Source organism: Sorex fumeus, unplaced genomic scaffold (genome assembly GCF_029834395.1).
Source record: "Sorex fumeus unplaced genomic scaffold, SorFum_2.1 ptg000007l, whole genome shotgun sequence".
NCBI lineage: Eukaryota > Metazoa > Chordata > Mammalia > Eulipotyphla > Soricidae > Sorex > Sorex fumeus.
Window position 1 is genome coordinate 42,985,895 of NW_026606064.1, and position 24,195 is coordinate 43,010,089.

General features: G+C 39.6%; 1 protein-coding gene across 1 annotated transcript in view; it reads right to left on the reverse strand.

The window, feature by feature from the left end:
* Positions 1–24,195, reverse strand: part of FMN2 (formin 2) — a 391,740-nt gene that overhangs the window by 258,364 nt on the left and 109,181 nt on the right. The window contains exon 4 of the mRNA XM_056132042.1: positions 18,181–18,236. Within this exon, the coding sequence (XP_055988017.1) occupies positions 18,181–18,236 (56 nt within the window). The remainder of the gene's footprint in view (positions 1–18,180; positions 18,237–24,195) is intronic.

The following is a 24,195-nucleotide window of genomic DNA, read 5'->3' on the forward strand; positions in this document are numbered from 1 at the left end:
TGGCCCAGTGTTCTGGGAAAAAAGAATTACAATAGTAAGCAAATTAATAAATAAGTGACTAGGAGAGTTTTTCTACTCAAAAGAGTAGTTGTGAAGAGGCAGGACATTTTTTGTGCAGGTACAGAGGTTATTCTTACCAGCATTCCAGGCAGAGGTTTCTGGCCCTAAGTGGTGCCAAAGATCAAAAAATGGTATCGTCCCACCAAAATCTCATCTCAACGCAAGAGCCCATTTCCCATAAATCTCATTGCAAAAAATACTGATTTGTAGGGAGGGGAAGTAGTAGAAGGGGCCTTTGGCTATAAGAGAGAAGAAAGCCCAAACACAAGGACTGTAGCACAGGAACAAGGTGATTCACTGGAAACTTAAATTAAAGAAACCAGCAGAGAGGCCTAGATCCAGGCTGCAGTATCTTAGCAGCAGGCAGACTCAATCTAAACACAGCAGCATAAGATGTGGTTGGAACTGGAGAATGGAGGTCTTAGACTGTTTCCAAGACTGGCACAAAGCTGGACCCACACCCATTGCCCTCTGTGCAGAGTAGACATTATAAAAAGGCATAGGTACCCAGAAAACATAATGCAAAGAAAAATAATATACTGGACATCTCTCTCAGCAACCTGTAGTATTACACTGCAGTAATAATAATACACTGGAAATCTCCCTCAGCAACCTGTAATAATACACTGTAGTAATAATAATAATAATAAACATTAGTAATAATAATAAACATAATACACTGGAAAACTCCCTCAGCAACCTCTGTATAAATGGATACAGAGCAATCATGGTGAGCTCAAAGAAACAAAGGTACAGACCTCAAATAAATAAAGAAGAAGTACAACATAAGACATGAGAAAATAGGTCTTAGAAATGACATAACTGAAGAATGCCAACTTCTCTCTGGCATGACCCGTTGGCCACTAGAGGTCACTGAACCTGTAGGAAATTCTCCAGGATCTGACTTCTCTGGGACCCAGGCTGTTGCCAGGGGAACCTGATATTTCTACGAATAAGATAGATTAATTGGCCTTGATTTACCCATGGCCAGTGGCTTGAGGCATGGGAAACAGGCATCTTTGGGTATCAGCAATACCTCAAACTTGCCTCTGCCTTAGAGCATCAAGGACTTTTTCCTAGACATAACAATACCCTGCCTCCCTCTGCCACCTGCTTGTTAGTGCACAGAGGCACATTCCCTCAGTTTCCATTTAACCGTTACTTTTTCTTATAAACTTTGTCATATGACTACAATTCTAAGGCCCTTGTGGATAGCTGTATCTCACCAAGCTGCATGCATGTGCTTTTGAGCATCCACTCCCCTAGACCTATCGACTATTTTCTCATTCTTGGGATCTCCATAGTTATGAGATAACTACAAAGAAAGGCCCAAATCAGGAACCCTAATTGGCAAAAGATTAATGAGGAAATCCACAAAAATGTCATAAGCGGCATAAAAAAATGGAACAAAATCAGTACAGAGCTATTAATGATCAGTCTTGCCTGGATGAAGGAACTCTAGAAACTGAATATGCAATAGGGCAAGAGATAATGTATTTCAAGCACTGAAGCAGGACAAGAAAATAGGAGACCCAGTCAGCTGCAAAATATGCCCTGAAGGAACAATTAAGGAAAAGGACATAAGGAATAAAACCGAGGTCTCACTACATGAGTATGACCTGGTCAGGAGACTTGAAGAGGGGAGAGGAGTGGAGGCGGGATTTCCATAGCTACAAAAGGAAAGGAAATTAAGAACCAAACTCTTCCCACACCGGGAAATCCTGGAGAAAGTTAACATGGCCGACCCGAGTTTGATTCCTCCGCCCCTCTCAGAGAGCCCGGCAAGCTACCGAGAGTATCTCGCCCACACGGCAGAGCCTGGCAAGCTCCCCGTGAAGTATTCGATATGCCAGACACAGTAACAAAAAAAAAAGAAACTGAAAAGATTTTTGCAACTGAGAACTTACAAGCTGCTCTGTCTCCTCTTGTTATCAAACATCAAAGAGTATTTATCTAGTTGTAACTAGGTCTCATGTAAAAAGTAATGTGATGGAAGGAAAAAATAAAGCTCATTACTGGCTTAAAACCACAAAAAAAAACCTACTTTTGCTCCTTTTGAGCCTTCCCTGTAACAGACCTGGCAGATTTGTATGATGACCCGGCTGAAAGTGATGTTTTTACTTCAAATCCAGTTCAGACTCAGATTCAGCCACTCCCTCGCAGCAGCCTCTCAAGCTTGAGACCCATTAGCGAAGTGTAGCTGTGCCCTGGGTTGGTCCATCTGCGGCCTCTCCCACTTTTTGGCTGCCACCAGTTTTATTGCATTTCATTTCCAGGCATGAAGGACTGCCCATTATGAGCCCAGGATTTAATAAGATAATGTTAATTCTCAAACTCAGAACTAGTAAAGGTGAAAATGGTAATGTCTCAATGTCTTTGGTTCGCAATGACTTTGCTATAATTTGACTTGCTGGCTAATTACCAAATGAGCTTATTGTGTGCCCTTATCCCTGAGAGATGGATCTGGGAGCAGAGTGCAAGGGTAGTAAAGAAACGCTGGGTAATCTCAATCAGCTGCCGGAGACCAAATTTGCTCTGGAGATATCCTGTCTTTCTTAACCCACCTCACTGCCTTGTGTCATTTGTAGAGGATTAAGAAATAGCAAATTGATTGCTGAGCATGTAGCATGAATGTATCTTTGCTTGTGGTAATCATTGCTGTGTCGTATGTCTAGATGTGAACATTGTAAAAATGCTCATGCTTTTAAACTGTATTGGCCAATGGGGGTTAAAAAAAATCTCTAAACTCAGTGTTCACAATACAAAGAGAGATAAGAGCTCTGTGAGACAGCACAACACTTTACCTCACAACCCATGGCTAAATTGAAGAGGAATTAGACTGCTTTGCAAAAGTAAATCAAAGAATTTTTCATAGACATTAGCAGTTCAAACATTTTCTCATATAGGTATATTCTTTGATTTATTTTTGATTTCTTCTGTACCTCTGTTATTTGCAAAAACTGAGGCTGAAGCGATAGTGCAGCAGGTAGGGCGTTTGCCTTGCACACAGCCGACCAGGGTTCAATTCCCATATGGTCCCCTGTGCACCGCCAGGAGTAATTCCTGAGTGCAGAGCCAGGAGTAACCCTTGAGCATTGCTGGATTGACCCAAAAAGAAAAAAAAAAGTTTAGTACAAACCAAGACTTCTTCTTTTGGTGTCTGAAAGCATGTGTTTGTTTTAATTTCTGTGTGGAGGTGTTAGAATATTTGGCCTGAAAAACATGATCTGAAGTAAATGTGGTGTGATAAAATAAAATACTGGATCAAGAAGTAACAATTTAGTTTGGGACATGGATTTTTAAGGTTATGAAAATGGATATAAAACTTTTCCCTATCAATATTAAGGAACCAGAAATAATTGTAGATGTTTGAATGGTAAATTTTTCTGGTTTTTCAAGATTTTTGACTATTGTGAAGATAATATGAAGGTTATTTGTACTAATTATTCCCAAGCTCGGTTAATTTGGTTGAAAGGCTAACATTGGTAAGTACAAATTTGACACATCTAGTAATACTTGATCATTGAAACTTTGATAAATAAAAATTTTTAGAGTTATTTAGAAAAGGTATGTTTGTATAACACTAATTAGTAGTTTCAAAGAGTAAACATTTACAACTCCCCTGGAAGAAGCACTCAGTCTTAGAAGATTTATTGACTGATTGTTAATGAGTTAGCTACTGATAATAGGTTAATGAGGAAAAGGTGGCTGTTTTAAAACTCAGCTGCAGCTGCAAAGAGCCACTTCAGTTTTGCAACTGCTTGGTTGTTTTAAACAATGGAGTTGGAAAAATAAATGGTATATAATCGCAACCAATTTTTTCAGATTATATTATTAATCAGTCTACCCAGTACAAAAATATACATGCTATTATTAAGCTGTTTCATGGTAATGTATGTGTTTTAACCCTATAATGTCTCTACAGCTCCCTAGAGACCAATGCTTTAAAATAAATGTGTTCTGCTAAATTCCTAATGTGAAGTAAACTTTCTGCTAAGTGTAGTAGGTGTTAGATCTTTAATTCTAAAGCCTTCTAGACATCTGTAGAACTGATGCGATGCTTTTATGTCACTCTTAAGAACTCAATAGCTCCTGACTTACAACCCGTTAGTCTCTTGCAACCTGCTACAGCAGGCAGCATGGCTTTAGATATTCCTTGCCCTAAAATAATTACTGCTTGAACTTTTAAAAAAGAGAATGCACTGCTTATTTACTGCTTCTCCCCTACACCATTCCTGGCCAATCTACTCACACTTGGATAGGCAAATTAGGAATTAGGCAGCACCAATCCATTAGTTGCCTTTGTTGCCCACTTTATGCTGGCAACCACCCCATTATGAATTTAAAAATTGGTGGGAAAACTTTAAAGGACTTCTTGACTCTGGATCAGATGTATCTGCCATAGTTCAAAAATATTGGCCAAGACACTGGCCTGTTCAAGGTGTGCCATTTAATTTACAAGGGATTGGTGAGATGGATTCCACATTTCTAATGCAGAGTATTCAGTACTAGGAAATAGAGGGAATCTTTCACACATTTCAACCTTCTGTCCCCCATGAAGGCAGAGTCTCCTGACCCTACACCTGGCTGTCCTCACCAGGGCCCCTTGGAGAGAGGCGGGTTGGGTTTCTCTTCCTGCCCCGAGCAGAGCCCGGGCAGCTGATGACCTCCGGAACCAGCCACAGCCATGCTTAAGACCACTCTCCACACATTCAGAGGAGTCTCACACATGAAGAAACTGGCAGAGGAACCCAGGTGTACAGGACTCGGGGCTGAGATCTCTAAGCCTGCTTGGATCGGGACTGGGCCTCCTCCACCCAGATCCTCTGTCTTCCAGTAGCTAGGCATTACACCCACCAACTGCCACTGGCACCGTGTTATCCCATCAACGGCCAAGACCCAAGGACTATAAAACCCAGCTCCCAGAAGCGAGCAGCCGCATTCACAGCCGCGCGACCTCTTATTGTCCAGTTCTCACTCTTGGAGAAACCGACAGGTTACCAAGTGTATCCTGCCCACACGACAGAGTCTGGCAAGCTCCCTGTAGTGTATTCGATATGCCAAAACCCAGTAACAATGATGGGTCTCAGTCCCTTGACCCTGAAGGAGCCTCCAATGTGGCAATTGCTAAAATCTCAGGGCTAGGATGAATGGAGACGTTACTGGTGCCTGCTTGAGGAAACCGATGAACAACAGGATGACAGTGATACAGTGATCCCCCATGAACTTGTAGGAGCGAGATCTTTAGCAACAGTGACAAGTTGTACATTCAGGCACTCCTTCCTCCAGGGACTCTTTTTTTAAAATCAGGGCCACTGTAATTAAATGCCCATTGCCTATAACCATCCAGTGGCACCTAACAAAGGAAAAATTATGGGCATCAGGGTCCTTGGTTGGAAAGCAATTACAACTCAGACATAATAAAACTTCATTTTCTAAATGGAATTCTCCTTTGTTATGCCAAAAAAAATCAGGGAAATGGATTTCTGCTAATTAATTCACTTAATGTTAAGTGCTACTACGGTACTTAGTACCAGCAAGCTACCAAAAGTATCCCCGTTCACACAAGCAGAGCCTGGCAAGCTCCCCGTGGCGTACTCCATATGCCAAATACAGAAATGACAACAGGTCTCATTCCCTTGACCCTGACAGAGCCTCCAATCGTTGGGAAAAGACGACTAAGAAGAGGCTGCTAAAATCTCAGGGCTGGGAGGAATAGAGATGCTACTGGTGCCCGCTCAAGTAAATCAACGATCAAAGGGATGACAGTGATACAGTGATACCGATACCCTGATGGTGCTTATAGGAGCTCTTTTTCCTCTCCAGTTGCCACCCCTAAGGATTGGTCTCTCACAGTTATTGATTTGAAAGATTGGTTTTATTCTATCTCTATTTAACTTGGTGATATTAAATATTTTGCTTTTTCTGTGCCTTCTCTTAATCATTCCCCAATGCACCACTATCATTAGATAATGTTGCCTCAAAAACTCTTTTACTATGTGTCAGTATTCTCAGTATTCTGCTGATTTGTTTTTGCATCTGATATGGTGGGACTTTTCTGAGGCTTACATTATTCACTGCATAGACATTGTTGGCCTATGAGTTAGATACTGAGTTAGACATATTGTTGGCTTGTGAGTTAGATGCTGAGTTAGATACCTTCAGATGCTTTATGAAAGAATTGTAACTTGTTCGTCTGCTGCCAGATTGCAGTCTGCTTTAGAAAATGTTCAGACTCAGTCTCCTCATGAATACTTAGGATATGTGTTAGAAAGCACTGCAATGTGCCCTCAAAAACTAACTCTTTGTTTGAATAAATTAATTAAATGACTTTCAGAAATTGTTGCATGACATAAATTAGGTCTGTCCCGCTTGGGATAGCCCCCAGGTCTCTTTCCCTTGAAGTCCTTAAAGAATTGGAATTTTTTACAGAGCTGCTTCAATTGGCTTAGATACAAAACAGGGAAAAATTTTACTTTTGGTATTTGTAACTCCTTCCTCCCCCAGAGCTGCTCTGGTTCAGCTCTCAGGACCATTGGAGTGCATTTATCTCCACAATAAAAACCTCACACTTCAGTTCCTTCCTTACATAGAACTTGTGGCTTCTTTAGTTGTTAAAGGGAACCTATGCACCTGAAATTTAGTTGGATTTGATCCTCATTGTATTGTTTGCCCCCTGCCAGGAAAAGTAATTCAAGCCATTCTCCCTTTAAGTACAACTCTTTAAAATGCTCTTGCTGATTTTACTGAAGAAATTTCTTCCCGCTACCTATTGAGCAAACTTTGGGACTTTTAAAAGAATGCCTTTTATTTTGTCTTTCATTATTCCTGTTTCCCCTATTCTAAAGCATCTGTCTGTCACAGTGATGGCCTCTTTAAATGCTCATAACACTCTTATACAGGAATTGTTATCAAAATTACAGTTGCTTTTTCTATCTCATACTTCTCCTATAAAGGAATAGCATTCAATTCTTCTGGGACTTATTGCTAAGTAAAATAAATTAACTTATCGTTTAACAACTCCTGTTTTTGCCTCTCTTCTAGAGAAGCAGCAAACTTTTCATACTAATGCTCAATGTCTGTGTGTGTATTACAAAATCCCAGTAAGACAAGCGAGATAGTAAAAGTGAGTCTGTAAAAGTTTTGCGTTCCTCTCCACTGTACCCACTATACAGCAAGTGCCAGCCCACAGGGACTATAGACAAATGAATTCTGTCAGAAATTACTTATACTTTATCCTATTCTGGAGATATTATCTTTATGTGGTGATTGATACTTACTCTTAATTTATATAGACGATTCTCATAAAGCTAAAGCAGTTTGCTCTTTCTACAGTGGTCTGCTATTTTTTTTAATCGCTGTGAGATATAGTTACAAGCTTTCATGTTTGAGTTATAATTACACAATAAACAAACACCCATCCCTCCACCAGTGCACATTCTCTACCACCAATCTCTCCAGTATACCCCCCTTTTCCCACCCTCCCACTGCCTCCATGGCAGGTATTTCCCCCCATACTCTATACTTTGGGGCACTGTGATTTGTGATACAGATACTGAGAGGTTATCATGTTTGGTCCTTTATCTACTTTCAGCACACATCTCCTGTCCAGACCGATCTGTCCAACCATCATTTTCTTAGTGATCCCTTCTCTATTCCAGCTGTTCCCCACCCCCCCCCCCACCCCCGCCTCGCTCATAAGACAGGCTTCCAACTATGGCACAATCTTCAATCTTCCTGGCCCTTGTATCTGCTGCTGTCCTTGGGTGTCAGTCTTGTGTTATATTATTCATCCTACTCTTAAAAAAGACGATGACCAGATCTACTAGCTAAACTTCTCAAACCTTTTGTCACAAATAATAAATTAAGATATTAAATTCCTAATAACCCTCAAGGCCTAGGCATTACTGAAAAGGTTCACAGAACTTTGAAAACACAAAGGATTAAAAAACAAAAAGGATTCCATCTCTGAATGCTTTAATTTTGACTTTATTTTGGCTATTTTTTTATTTGCCCTTAGGAGAAACTTTATTTGAGATAAGATTTTTTTATTTGCCCTCAGGAGAACCTTATAAGAGAGGAGAATGTCATTTTGAATCTGAACCAACACCAAACAATCATACTGAATACACCTGTAGCACTGTAGCACTGTCCTCCTGTTGTTATCAATTTGCTTGGGCGGGCACCAGTAACGTCTCACAACAAATTGTGAGAGTTGCTGTTACTGTTTTTTGGCATATTGAATTAGTCACGGGGAGCTTGTCAGGCTTTGCCGTGTGGGCGAGATATTCTCGGTAGCATGCTGGGCTCTCCGAGAGGGGCAGAGAAATTGAACCGGGGTTGGCCGCATGCAATTAATACACCTATTTGGGTGAAAACGGACAATGCACTTTTAATCCCAGGGAAAGGATATGCTTATGTTTCCACAGATGGCAGGATACTGTCTGTCCTCCCGTTGTTCATCAATTTGCTAGAGCGGGCCCAGTAATGTCTCCATTTTTTGGAGACTTATTGTTACTGTGCTTGGCATATTGAAACTTCCCCCAAAAAAAGCTGTGGATCCCACTTCAATTTGTCAAACCCTGATATTCAGGAAATAGCCATCCAGCTGACTCAATCTCTTGGCAACCATGAAAGAAAAATAAGTCCTCCATCCTCCAGCACAGAACAGATCCCAAAGAGACTAGATTCCCTGCTGGTGAATATGTAAACCCTGACCTTGGGGAAGAAATGCCAGGGCCACTGCAGAAAAGAAACTGCTTCCAACCTCTCTCTAATCTGGGAACAAATTAAAGTGCTCATTGCCAAAAGAGAAAGCTGTTCTTAAAGTGACCCACACCTCTCTTAATACTGAGAGTCTTTTCTTAGCTCTAATTCTTAGCTACGATTATTGTTTTATCTTGCAGCTGTGGACATGCCAAGCTACTGTTAACAAGGACGTGACACCTTGCAACAAGTACTTTGGGTTCAGGGATAGCTTGATATTTTTGAAACAACAATTTTGACTTTTGTGTGATTGGAACAGTTCTATTTGTACCACCCCCAAGCCTAATAATGAGTCCTCCTATGAGTAATAAAAGTTGGATATCACTTATTAAACATAAAAGGAAACCTTTCTCTTCATGTTCCATCCCTCTCGAATGAACAGTTGATACCTTGCAGGGCATGGGTCCCTGTTACTGGTAAAAAATCATGATTCATGCTGTAGGAAATGCTGGATTGGTACCTACACGTATACTTTTGTTATTGTTCTTAGAATTTTGCCTCTTGTGACAAATAGACTACATAGAAAAAGCTCAGCCGATAACACATTAGAGCCTGCTTCTGGTGAAAAAAATTTTAAAGTTGAGATGATATTGGAGTTTTCTTTTTCATGACCCCTTGACCTCCGGGCACATCTTTTTGATTCCACTGTTCTTCCTGCATTAACATATGCCTCAGAGACCTGGGCCCTACGCAAACAAGATGAGAATGCTATTCAGGTCTCCCAAAGAAGAATAGAAAGAGCTATGCTTGGAATATCACGTTTCACTCAAACGAGAGAAAGAATCCGGAGTTCTGACATCCGTGGACGATCAAGAATCAGGGACGTTGTCTCATTTGCCAAGGTGTCGAAAATCAGATGGGCTGGTCACGTAATGAGATTTAAAGACGACCGCTGGACTAGAGCTGTTACGGACTGGATTCCACGGGATGTCAAAAGACCGCGTGGCCGCCCACCTACCAGATGGTCAGACTTCTTCGTCAAGATCATGAACGATCAGTTTGAGGCTCTTCATGTTCCCGGAGCGAACAGATGCCATTGGGCTACACTAGCACACGACAGGGACAAATGGAGACGTTACTGGCGCCCGCTCGAGCAAATCGACGACTAACGGGAAGTTAAGTGAAGTGATAAGTGACCCCTTGACTACTAGAGGTCACTGTCCCTATAAGTAGTTCCCCTGATCCCAACTTCTCTGGGAAGCTGCTGTTGTCAACAGAACCTGACATTTCTAAGAATAAGATTGATTAAGTGGCTTTAATTTACCAGTGGCTGTCAGAAAGAGAGGGACAGACATTGAAGAACTGCACTCATTTGTGTTGTATAAATCAACATAACATGAGGCTGACACCTAAGAATAGTAGATACACGGGACAGATAGATTGCTCCATAGCTGGAAGTCTGCCTCATGAGCAAAGGGGAGAAGGCAGCTGGAATAGAGAAGGGATCACTAAGAAAAAGATGGCTTGAGGAATCGGTCAGGATGGGAGATGTGTGCAGAAAGTAGGTAGAGGACCAAACATGATAACCTCTCAGGGTCTGCATTGCAAACCATAATGCCCAAAAGTAAAGAGAGATTATAGGGAATCATAACTGCCATGGAGGCAGAGGGAGGTTGGGAAAGGGGGGGTATACCAAGGATATTGGTGGTGGGGAATGAGCACTGGTGGAGGGATGGGTGTTTGATCATTGTGTGATTGTAATCCAAACATGGAAGCTGGTAACTATCTCACGGTGATTTAATAAAATTAATTAATTAAAAAAATTTGCCAGTGGCTGATGGCTTGAGACGAGGGAAACAGGGATCTTTGGGTATCAGCAATACTTCAACCTTGCTCTCCCTTAGAGCATCAAATACAGTGCTCCAGCAGCTTCTTCTTAGATATCCTGCCTCCCTCTGTCAGCTGCTTATTAGTGCACAGAAGTACATTCCCTCGGCTTCTACTTAACCTTTACTTTTCCTAAAAAAAAACTTTGTTATATGACTACAAGTCTATGGCCTGTAAGGATGGCTATGTCTCAGCCATCCTCCATGTGTGAGTCCTTGATCATGTACTTTTGAGACTGATGGACCATCTCCTCATTCCGTCCCCATAGTTAAAGAAAACTATGGAAGAGCATAATTAGTGATGTTAAAAAATTAACTGGAAGGTTTCAGTAGAGAGTGACAAAAGGTGAATCAAACATACTGAAGATAGGATACAGGAAACACTCAAAATTAGCAGAATATAGAAAATAATATGAAAATAAATAAAAAATTTACCAAGAATTGTGGTGAACTCAAAAGAAACAATATAACAATCAGAGAACTTCCCAAGGAGCAGTAATGTGAGATCAAGAAAGAACCATGGTCAAAAAATATAACCAAGAATTTACCAGTTAAAAACTGAGTCATGCACAACTCAAAAGGTAAAAAGAATTCAAGTTAAAATGACTACAAAGAGAAAAATGTAAGTCATATTGTAATTAAATAATAAGCTAAAGATAGAATGCTGAGAGCAAAAGAATCAAATAAGAAACTTTGATATAAAGGACTCTCATAAGACTCACAGCAGATGAAATGGAGTGAGAGCACAGCAGGTAGGGTGCTAGCCTTTCATAAGGCCAAGCATGGCATTGATCCCAAACATCCCAGATGATCCCCTGAGAAGACCCAGGGGTCATTCCTGAGAGCAGAGCCATAGACAGTAACCCCTGAACACAGTCAGGTATGGCTCAAAACAAAAAGCAAAGATTCACAGAAGATACATAAAATGAACTCTAAAGGTCAGAGAGATTGGAGATTTATAGCCAACAAACTTTAACAAAACAGACATCTCACCAAGAATATTCTACCCAGCTATAGTTGTCATTCAAATTACAAGCAGTGACACAAAGCTTAATGAACAAGTAGTAGCTTCTGAAGATGATAACCATGAAACTAGCTTAGCAAGAAGCAATAAATGGCACTCAATACAGCAGGTAGCATGCTTGCCTTGCCTTGGTTCAATCCCTGGCACCATACACAGTCCTATATGCTATACCAGTAGTGACTTCTGAGAGCACAGAGCCAGGAATAAACCCTGACAATTGCTAGGAGCAGCCAAAAACCAGAAAAGATTTTAAACTTCAATTTAAAAAAGAGTAAGACAAACCTAACAATTATAATTTCTACAAAATGAAGGAAATCAATTTTTCATTGCAATAGTCTTGCTTAATATCAGTAAACTGAGCTTACCAATCAAAACACATATAATGGGAACCACAGGGGGCTGGAGCTGAGCAACATGAGGTGTGGGGGCTAGCAGTTGAACTATGGAGAAATATTATCCTTTACCAGGTACCCCCAGAACCAGCCATGAAGAGTGAGAGGAGGCTTATGCTGAGCAACTGGGGGCTGGAGCCCAGCAACTTGACCACATCAGGGCTGGCTTTTGAACCCTGGGGAGACATTCTCCTCTAAAAAGTACCTCCAGAACGAACTGCAGAGTGGCGCATTTCTTCACTACTTAGTAACTCAACCAACACATAAAAAGACATACTAACTTAGGCTTCTAACCACACAAAAAACATGCAGGAAACAACTTCAAACTGCAAAGGTCACCATTGTAAAGCAACACAGAAACCCAATAGGCTTAGTAAGTGAAGAAGCTAGCTCAGTTGAACCATAACTTCTCGGCTACAGAATTTTGAATGTAACTAGCAAGTATACACAGGAGCTCAAAGAAACAATAAAATATAGGAGGATATAAGAACAAGCAGAAATTAGGAAAATACAAAAAGAAATAATGTATCTGGAAAATCTAGTGGGTGAAATGAGAAACTCACTGGAAGGCCTCAGCAGCAGAGTAACAACTGTTAAGGACAGAATTAGTGAGCTCCAAGATGAAATGCAGAGAATCTTCAGATTACAGCAGAAGATGGAAAAGACCCTCAAAATAACTGAAAAATGACAAGAGAAAATCAGGATGAAGTCAAGAGGAACAACATAAGAATCATTAGAGTAACAGAGAGGCAGTTCCTGACGAAGAAGCAACCATCAAATTGATCATGGCTGAGAAGTTCCCAGAGCTGAACAATATATGCACTCAAATCTAGGCAAACCAAAGTTTACAAGCTAAAGGAAATCCAAATATAAATACCCCAAGACACAGCCTAATCAGAATGACAAAAGTCATAGATAGAGATAGAATACTGAACCCAGCAAGATCAAAGAAGAAAATTCCTAATAAAGAATCATCCCTAAGATTCACAGCTGACTTATCAAATGAAACTCAACCAGCCCCAAAACAGTAGGATAGTGAGAAAATTCAATGATATGAATGCCTCAACAAGAATACTTTACTCAGATAGAGTCTCACTCATATTTCAAGGAACAACAACTTCAGAGATAAAGAACAATTCAGGAACTTCATACTCTCAAAACCATTTTTACAAGAACTAAATGAATTACTTTAAAACAAATCAAGCCCCACAAGTACACCGAACTACTACACAAAGACAGCAGAAATCCCCCTCACAACAATCTTGCTCAATGTCAGTAGACTAAATCAAGAGGCACAGCATGGCAGGATGGAAAACTGAACCCAACATTCTGCTACCTGCAAGAAACACATATGCACACACAGGTTCAAAGTTAAGGGCTAGAAAACAATTGTCAAAGGAAACAAACGTCTCAAAAAAAACTGGGGTGGCCATGGTGGTGTTGGATCACATAAGCTTCAGGCTGAAGAAGGTTATAAGAGACAGTGAAGGTCATTTCTTTTTTTTAAACTTTTTTTATTGAATCACTGTGAGATAGATCCTTACAAAGCTGCTCATGATTAGATTTCAATCATACAGTATCCTGACACCCATCCCTCCACCTGTGTACATTTCCCAGCACCAGTGTCCCCAATTTCCTTTCCATCTCCCACCCTCTATCCCTGTACCCCCCACCAGCTGCCTCTATAGCAAGCACTTTTCTTCTCCTTCTCCTCTTCTCCTTCTCCTCCTTCTCTCTCTCTTCCCCCCACAACCCTCTCTCCCCCCCCAACCCTCTTTCCCTCCCTCTCTCTCTCTCTGTCCTCCCCTCTCCCCCCAACCTTTTGGGCATCATGATTTGCAATATTTATACTGAAAGGTTATCAAGAATATACCCTTACCTACTCTTAACCCTCAGATCTTGTCTAGTGTGATTATCCCCAGCTATTATTGTCATGCTGGTCTCTTCTCTATCTTACCTACTTTCAGCCTCACACACACTTGTGGCTAGTTCCAACCACTGACCAGTCCTCCTAAGCCCTGTTTTCCCTATCCATGGATACTGGTCTTCTACTATGTATTTTTTATATAGTGAAGGTCATTTCTCATTGATCAAAGGATACATCAGGAAGAACTCACACTCCTATATACATATGCATATAACAAAGACCAGGAAAACACTTAAAACAACTTTTCACAGACTTAAAGAAGTAAATTGATAGCAACACAATAACAGTCAGAAATTTCAATACTGCTTTACCACCTCTCAATAGATCAACCAGACCAAAGCTCAGTAAGGAATACTTTATATGAGAGAAGAAGTAGAAGAGGGGATTAGGAGAGATATATATAGTATTTTACATCCCCCCAAAAACTGAGTATACATTCTTCTCCAGCGCACATGTGACATTCTCCAAGATAGACCATATGCTGGTTCCCAAAATATACGTCCATAAAGTTAAGAGGATAGAAATTATATCAACTATCACTTGGATGAGCCTCACGCATAAAAGAACTGACAGAGGAATCCAGGTGTGTGGGACCCGGGGCTGAGATCTCCAAGCCTGCACAGTTTAGGACTGGACCTGCCAGTAACTAGACAGTTACACCCACCAACTGCCGTGTAACTCCAACAACGGCCAGGATCCAGAGATCATCACACTCAGCTCCTGGGAGAGAACAAGACAGAGTCTCCTACCCTATGCCTGACTGTCTCCACCAGGGCCCAACAGCTGAAGACCATTGAGGCCCAGCCAAGGCCATGCTGGGAGCACTCTCCACACACTTGGATGAGCCTCACGCATAAAAGAACTGACAGAGGAACCCAGGTGTGTGGGCCCGGGGCTGAGATCTCCAAGCCTGCACAGTTTGGGACTGGACCTGCCAGTAACTAGACAGTTACACCCACCAACTGCCGTGTAACTCCAACAACGGCCAGGATCCAGAGATTATCACACTCAGCTCCCGGAAGCGCAAAATGCGGCCGCGCGACATCTTATCATCTCATTCCTAATTTGGTCAAACTGGCAGGCTACCAAATGTAACATGCCCACACGGCAGAGTCTGGCAAACTCCCCGTGGTATACCCAATATGCCAAATACCAGTAACAATGATGGGTCTCATTCTCCTAACCCTGAAAAAGCCTTGAATATGGCACTTTAAAAAAAAAAAAAATCTCAGGGCTAGGACGAAGAAGACGTTACTGGCACCTGCTCGAGGCAATCAACGAATAACAGGGTGGTCGTGATCGTGATCGTGATCTTTTAAGACTGTGAGGCATTAAAAATGGAAGTGAATCACACACAGAAATGGAGAACCAAATCGAACACTTGGAAATTAAACAGCTTACTGCTGAAAAACCAGTGGGTTAGAGAGGAAATCAAAAGGAAATTGAAAGTTTCCTGGAAACAAGTAAGAATGAGGACACAAGCTACCAGAACTTGTGGGGTACAAAAGAAGCAGTGTTAAGAGGAAAGTTTATAGCTCTGCAAGCATTTATCAAGAAGGAAGGACCCACATAAATAACTTAACCTCAGAACTTGATCTTGGAAAATAACAAACAAAAGTCATGCATACCAGGCAGGATGAATAAAACAATAAAATTTAAGAGAATAAAATAATGAACTCAAATCCCCCAAAACAAAAAAACCAGGAGCTGGTTCATCGAGAATAACAACAACAAAAAAATAAATAAAATAAAATAAAAGATTTATAAAACACTAGAAATACTCACAAAGAAACAGAGAGAGAACCCTAATAAATTGAATTAGAAATTCCAAGGGGAACATCACAACATTAACTATAGAAATGCATTAAGACTATGAGAGATTACTCTGAGAATCTTTATGCCATAAAAACCTTGAAAAAATGAATAACTCCTGATTTCTATAACCTCCCAATGCTGAACCAAGAAGATTTGGGATACCTAAGCAGATCTATCAACATCATGTAAATTGAAATGGTAATTAAATTCTTCCCCAAACCAAAAACCTACCACCAAATGAATTCACTAGTGAATTATTTCAAATCTTTAAAGAAACCTACTGTCAATCCTTTTCAAGCTTTTCCAAGAACTTGAAGGTATAGAAACACCCCCCAACAGTTTCTATGGGGCATATATCACTCTGATAGTTGACAGAGACACTATATATAGTGTCTCTATATAGCAGACAGAGACAGTACCCAAAAAAAAGAAAATTACATACTGATATCCCAGATGAACATAAATGCAGAGATACTCAACAAAATGCTAGCAAATAGCACCCAACGACTCATCAAAAAGATCATACACCATGACCAAGTAGAATTCATCTTGGGGATGCAAGGATAGTTTAACGTTTGCAAATCAATATACATAATACACCATATCAATAAAATAAAAGAAAAATATGATCATATGATCGTATCAGTAGGTGCAGAGAAAGCATTTGACAAGATCCAGCACCCGTTCATAATAAAAACTCTCAACAAAATGGGAATTGAAGAAACATTCCTTAGTATAGCCATAGCCTTCTACAACAAGCCCACAACAAAGTATTATTCTCAATGGGAAAAAACTAAATACTTTCCCCTTAAGATCAGGCACAAGACAGGTTGCCCACTCTGACCACTCCAATTCAATATGGTACTGGAACTACTTGCCATAGAAGTTAGGCAAGAAAAAGATATCAGGGGCATCAAGATAAGAAAGAAGTCAAACCTTCACTATTTGCAGATGACATGAAAATCCTAAAGAATACATAGAAAATCCTAAAGAATCTTCAAAAAAGAACTCCTGGAAACAATAGATTCCTAGAGTAATAGCACAGCAGGCAGGGCATTTGCCTTGCACACAGCCAACCCGAATTCTATATCTCTGCCCCTCTCAGAGAGACCGGCAAGCTATATCCCGCACACACAGCAGAGCCTGGCAAGCTCCCCATGGCATATTCAATATGCCAAAAACAGTAACAACAAGTCTCACAATTTGTTGTGAGACACGGTGCCTGCTCGAGTGAATCAATGAACAATGGGAGGACAGTGCTACTGTGCTGTCTGGGCTGGGATCCACACCCCCTGCCAGCCACCACCCCCAGAGTACTGCTGAACTTAATCCTCCATCAGGTGTGTGGATTCCTAGCGACGCCCCCAGATCTACCCATCTGGCACACCTTTTAGACTCTTAAATCTCTAACTACAAAACCACCCAGATGCTTAGTGCATACATGCAAAGAAGGTACTTTGTCTGTATCCCACATTTCAGGTATTAGTTAACCCACGCCTCACATATACTTATCTGTAAGTCATGGTAACATATAAAGATAGCCCAATTGCAGGGGCAAAAACATTCAACAACACAAGAAAAAAACTCCAAAACACAACAGTCACTAGTCACTATGGTAAAAAAAAAAACGCAGAAACTCACCAAGCCTAATGATCGAAGTTGCTAGCCCAGATGAACCAAGCAGTAATAATGAACTCTATAACCTCTCAGACAATGAATTTAAAATGAGAGAATTTAAGAATGTATTAGGCACTCAAAGAAGCAATTTACAATGGAACACACTGCTGATAAAATACAAGAGGATATGAAAGTGAAAGTGAGGAAAATGCAAACAAAAATATAAGCAGAAATGACTAAATGATTACTTAAAATCTTGGTAGGTGAAATGAAAAACTCAGTGGAAGGCCTCAGCAAGAGAATAACAGCTGCTGAGAACAGAATCACTGAGCTCCATGATGAGGTGCAGAGAAACCCCAGACAACATCAGAAAATGGAAAAGAGCCTCAAAATAAACCAACAAATGTCAAAAGGAAACTGGGATGAAACCAAGAAGAATAACATAGGAATCATTAGAGTCCCAGAGGGACAGGAAGAAAACCCTGACAAAGAAGAAACTGCTAGAGTCAGCTCTTGGGCTCAGCTCTGTGGCTGAATGTAGTATGATGAAGCTTCTGAAAAGCTTGTACGTTGTTACACTTCAAAACTGATTCCATTTTGAAGCAACCATCTTCTACCTAACTGGATTCCCTTGGAAGCTTAGGGAAATAAGAATGGCCTAGCTTGCTGAGAAATAGAAAGATGAGTTCAAAGTCTTACCATTTTCAAGAAAAATAAAGGAAGAACAGATTAAATTTTCAAATAAAATCTTACCTGCTGGACAGTATCCAAACATTTTTTCGGGGTTTCCAAATCATCCGACTGAGATTCTAGATTAGAAAGAAAAAATACAGTCAATTTCTTAAAGAGGAAATTTTCCAATTGAAGAAATGGTACCAAAAAAAACTAAAAATTTAACAAAAATATACTAAAATATATAAGCAGAAGTATCAAAAAGCTTATTCTGCAAGTAATCTTGCAGATGATGGACTATTTTTCCTTTCATAAAACTCATGACATTAGTAATTAAAAAATTAAATATTCATATGTTCATTTTTACTCCAATCATAAATATTCTTCTCAATTGCTAGTCTTTATTTTGTACGGAAATACCTGCTCAAACATTCACTTAACAATTTTATTCACTAGACTCAAATCTATACAATGATAAAGCCCAATTTCCTATTTTGAATGCTAGGATCTTGAATGTCTTATCTACGGGCAAATTGCCCTGTGATTTCAAAGTAGTGAACAGTATCACTGAGGTAATGAAAAATAAGGAATCACCCAGTCACATGAGCCTGAATTGTTGTACTGTCTCCCATCCACTCTAGTCACATGTGCCTTAGTTGTTTACTATCTCTCATCCCTCCCTACTTATTTTGTTTTATCTCATATCTCACTGAAAAATAAATTTTGTACAGACAGAATTTTGGAGATTCTTTGTTTTTCTTATTGTATACCCAGCACCTAGAAAAATGATTGTAAAATTAGGTATGTAAAATATCCATTATAGTAATTATTGAAGCAAATGAATAGAAATATCTAAAGAATAATCAAACCATGAAGTAGGTGACACCATTAAGGTGGTATCCATGAGCTGGTAAAAATAGAATGAGAAGTTTATAAGAGTCAAGAAATTATTAATTTACCTTTAGCTATTTCCTAGTCCTTAGCTGAGAGAGAATCTCCTCTTTTTTTATTTTCTGGTGTAATTGGAGGCACACCTAGCAGTGCTCATAGCTTACTCTAGCAGTGCACTCAGAGATCACCCCTGGAGTATTTGGGGGACAATATATGGTGCTGGGAATCTAACTTGGGTGGGCCACATACAAGGAAAGTACTCTACACAGTGTACTATCTCTCCAGACCCAGAAAGAGCATCTATCTTTTGAAATAAAAATCATTAAAATCAGTATTAAATACATATTAATACATGTAATGAGGAAAATGGAACATTATAACTGCAAATGTTTCTCTACACGAATATTCTATGCAAATATTCACTAAGTTAATCAAAAAGAAATGATTACCTTATACTGAAAAGGCACTACTCTAGATAGATAAACATTAGTCTTTTGGAAAAAGATATTTAACATCAGACACAATTATCTGTTAATAGTAAAGCAAATATAAATTCTGGAAAACTGTTAGCTTTAAACACCTCCAAATTCTTCCCCCGAAACAGTACAGTCAAATTAGATTCTGGGACTTCGAACAGATGGATGAAATGTTCTCTTCCTCCTATATCTAGTTAGATAGTGCATAACTACGCTAAGGATTTCCTGGTAGAACACTCACAGACTTTTACATTATAAATATATAAATATAACTATCCCCAGTATTTATTAAAAAGCAATAGGGGGACAAGTAGGGGAGACTAAGATCAAACCAGAGATTATATAAGGACAGGGACAGAAGACACTTTGGTGGTGGTAGGTTGCAATAACTTTATACATCAATACCATAAACTTTAACACCATTGGGGCAGAGAGATATAGAACAACAGGTAGGATGCTTGCCTTGCATATGGCTGACCCATGTTCAATCCCTGGCATCCCAAACGGTCCCCCAAGCACTTCCAGGAGTGATTCCTGAGTGCAAAGCTAGGAGTAACTAACTCCTCAGTATTGTCAATAAATAAACCAATAAATAAATAAGTAAATTAACACTATCATAAGCACATTACCTAAGCTATAATAAAAGATATTAAATCATTTTAGCTTAGTTTTTTTAGAAAACATACACACAGACACACACGTGTGTGTGTTTGTGTGTGTGTGTAAATACACACAATGTTTCTAGTCCTTGACCTTTGTCCTGCCTGTGTGACTTTGCAGAAGAGCACTCACCTTGCATGCATAAAAGCTCTGAGGTCTATCCCCAGTACCACCAAAAAAAAATTTTTTTTAAAAAGTATGGTCTTTAGCATAAGAATGAACCAGAAAGCTGCACCAGTCAATATTCTGAATACTAAACTTTCAGTTTTGTTTTTTTTTTGTCTTTGGTGTTTTGCTTTGGGGCCACACCTGGACACCTAGCAGTACTGGGGGGAAGGGAGGGAGGTTAGGCTGGTGGGGGGGGCGGGAAGGGGGCCAGTTACTCCTGGCTCTGCACTCAGGAATTACTTCTGGTGCTTCTTGGAGGACCATATTGGGTGCCAGTTTAAATGGTTGTTTGAATTAAATTAATTTTTCAGCAAAGTCCCTTTCACTCTACTTTCTTTTTTCCGCTGTACTGTATTTCCTTGAATAATGCACTACAATATCTAAAAGAAACTTGCACATTAAAATAGTCTCCAAAAATATAAGCTGTATTGTTCGTGCTGTACAAGATCAAGATTCTACAGGATCAAGATAAAAGCGAATAACAATAAACTATAAAGTTGGTGTACTACAGAATCTAAATTCCATCAAGAGATAAAAATGAGTAAGCTGTAGATTTGAAAAAACTCTACCATAAGCTGTAGAGTTAGAATTCCACAGGATCAAATGAAAGAGAATAACAATAAAGCTGGTGTTCTACAGAATCTAGATTTTAAGATTAAAAAAAAAGTGAAAGAGAATAACCACACTAGAAAATAAGAGAAAATGAATGAGATCTGCAAGAAGAAACAAAACTGTCAAATACAGTAAAAAAGTAAAAACTAAAAGTGAAAAACAAAGGAAGAAGTTACAAAGAGAAACAGTAAAAAGACCTGTAAGAAATAGGAAAAGTGGTACTAAAATAAAGAGCATACTCAAAGTAAGTGAGAAATAAACTTACTTCTGAGTGCTAAATTCAGACTAGAGTCATTGCACAGGTGTATTTGAGAAATCTGTTTTTAGTTTTAACATTCTTGAAATAATCAACCCTCACATAAACTCCAATGGCACTTGAACCAACAGTCTCCTTGTCCAGTATGTGATAGTGATTTTGGAAATTACCTTCTGCTCAGCAACAAAACTGACAGTCACCAACTAAATATTCGCCAACCCTTAAGGGTACAGTTAAACTGCCAACTACTTCACTTCTTACTTAAGAATTAAAAAATTAGACTACTTTGGAGAAATAAAATCATTCCTGTGAAGCCATGTAGGAGAAAGACCATTCCTCAGAAAAGTAAAAATGTCCCATTTTTCAAAATTACTTTATAAAGATCTAAATATGTTTCAGAAAAGATCACAAGATATACCTGTAAATTGTGAAAATATAGCATACTTGCGAGTTTTACATTGCATAGAAAGAATCTACACAATGGAGTACTATGCAGCTGTTAGAAAAGATTAAGTCATGAAATTTACATACAAGTGGTACTACATGGAAAGTATCATGCTAAGCGAAATGAGTCAGAAAGAGAGGAACAGACATAGAAAGATTGCATTCATCTGCATTCATTGCATTACAGTTCTTTTTACTGTTTCTCCTTGTAACTTCTTCCTTTGTTTTTCACTTTTAGTTTTTACTTTTTTACTGTATTTGACAGTGTTGTTTCTTCTTGCAGATCTCATGAAATATAAAGTAACAAATATAAAGTATAAAGAATATAAAGTAACAAAATGGGAGACTAACACCCAAGAATAGCCGAGATAAGTACTAGGAGGTTCACTCCATGCCTTGGAGGCCAGCCGCACATGCTGGGGGAGAAGGCACCTCAGATAGAGAGGGGAGCACCAAGTAAAGTGTGTTGGGAGGATCCTCCCAGGATGAGAGATGCATGCTGAAAGTAGACTATAATCTGAACACGATTGCCACTCAATGCCTCTTTTGCAAACTACAGCACCCAAAAGGAGAGAGAGAACAAAAGGGAATGCCCTGCCACAGGGGTGGGGTGGGATTGGTGGGGGGGGGGGGGGAGGGAGGCTGGGAGCATTGGAGGTGGGAAATGGGCGCTGGTAGAGGGATGGCTACTCAGTCATTGCATAACTGAAACCCAAGCACAAAAATTTGTAAGTCTACAACTGTACCTCATGATGTTTCACTAATAAAAATTTAAAAAAAAAGAATAGTAGGAAAATAAGTAAGACATGCCTCTGTGCCAAAAATCGGAAGAAAATCAGTTCTATTTTTCAAATTTTTATTAAATCACCAATGAGATAGAGCACTACAAAACTGCTCAGGATTGCATTTTAGTGTGTTCATACAGTGTTCCAAACACCCATGCCTCCACAAGTGTAATTTCCCAGCACCAGTGTCCCTAGTTTCCCTGTCATCATCCCACTAATAGCCTACCTCTCTGGCAGGCACTTTTCTTTTCTCTCTCCTCTCACTCTCTCTCTCTCTCTCTCTCTCTCTCTCAATTTTTCTCTGTCTCCCTCCCTCCCTCTTTAACTCCCACCCTCCCTCTCTTTCTCCTTTCCTCCCTCTCTCCTTTAGGGCACTGTGGTTTGCAATATAGATACTTAAAGGGTAACAGAAATATCCCTTTACAGAAACATACCTTTGGCACTCAGTTCCTGTCCAGCTTGATCATCCCCAGCTATAACTGTCGTACTGGTCCTCTTCTCTATTTTACCTACCTTCTGCCCCACATACACTTGGGTTGATTCCAACCACTGGCCAGTCCTCCTAGTCCCTGTTTTCCCTGGTCAGGGATTAGTCTTCTACTACGTATTTTTTACATATACCACAAATGAATGCAGTCACTCTATATCTTTCCCTATCCTTCCACTCATTTCACTCAGCCTGATACTCTACAAGTCTAATTATTTATAAACAAATTTCATGACTTCATTTTTCCTAACAGCTGTGTAGTATTCCGTTATGTAGATGTACCATAGTTTCTTTATATATTCGTCTCTTCTCAGGCACTCAGATTGCTTCAAGATTCTGGCTATTGTGAATAATGCTGCAATGCAGATAGTGTTTCTGCTGTGTTTTTGGACCCTCAGGGTATATTTCCAGAAGTGGTATTGCTAGGTGATATGGGAGCTCAATTACTAGTTTTGTTTTTTTTTTTTTGAAGAATGTCAATATTGTTTCCCAAAAAGGCTAGACCAGTCAGCATTCCCACCAGCAAGAATGAGGTTACCTTTCTCCCCAATTCCATGCCAGCACTGATCTTTCTTCTTCAACAATACAAATAAACCTTCTACACATGAATTAAGCAGTCTATAAACATTTTACATTTTAACTAAAAATCCAGTTATAAAAACTAGTAAGTTAAAATATTCAATTTAATTTTAAACTGCTCAATTTAATTTAAAAAGAATTTGGAGTCAGAGAGATAGTATAGAATTAAAGCACATATATTGCATGCAGCTGACTTCAATTTGACCCATGTAGTTCCCAGAGTGCAGCTCTGGAGTCCTCACACCATAAAGATCCAAGTGGTCCCCAGCACTTTATTCTAATACATTAAATCAAGAGTCTGGTTTACCAAGCATCACTGAGAGGGGCCCCCAAGCCTCCTAAACACCACTTGAAGGACAATAAAAAAAATTTATACATCATTAAACTTTTTCAAATAACATAACCAAAGATGATTTAATTGAGTAACAAATGGCAACTATTTTTAATTCTGGTATACATGCCTATCCAGAATGAATTTCTTTTAAATTAAATTGAGTAGTTTTAGTTATATCTGCAGACTGACATCCACAACTCAGATCCTTTATTTGCTCCATTCTCAAAGCCCATATTCATACCCTGTGCCCATATCTCTGCTTGATACTACTTAACTACAAAGGTGTGTAAGCTCTACCCATCATACCTTACACTGTACACACTTGTACTTCCTGTACAAACCCACAGACTTAGGGGTAAGTCCAGTTGCTGACAAGGGCTTCACGCTATTAATATCTCATTGCT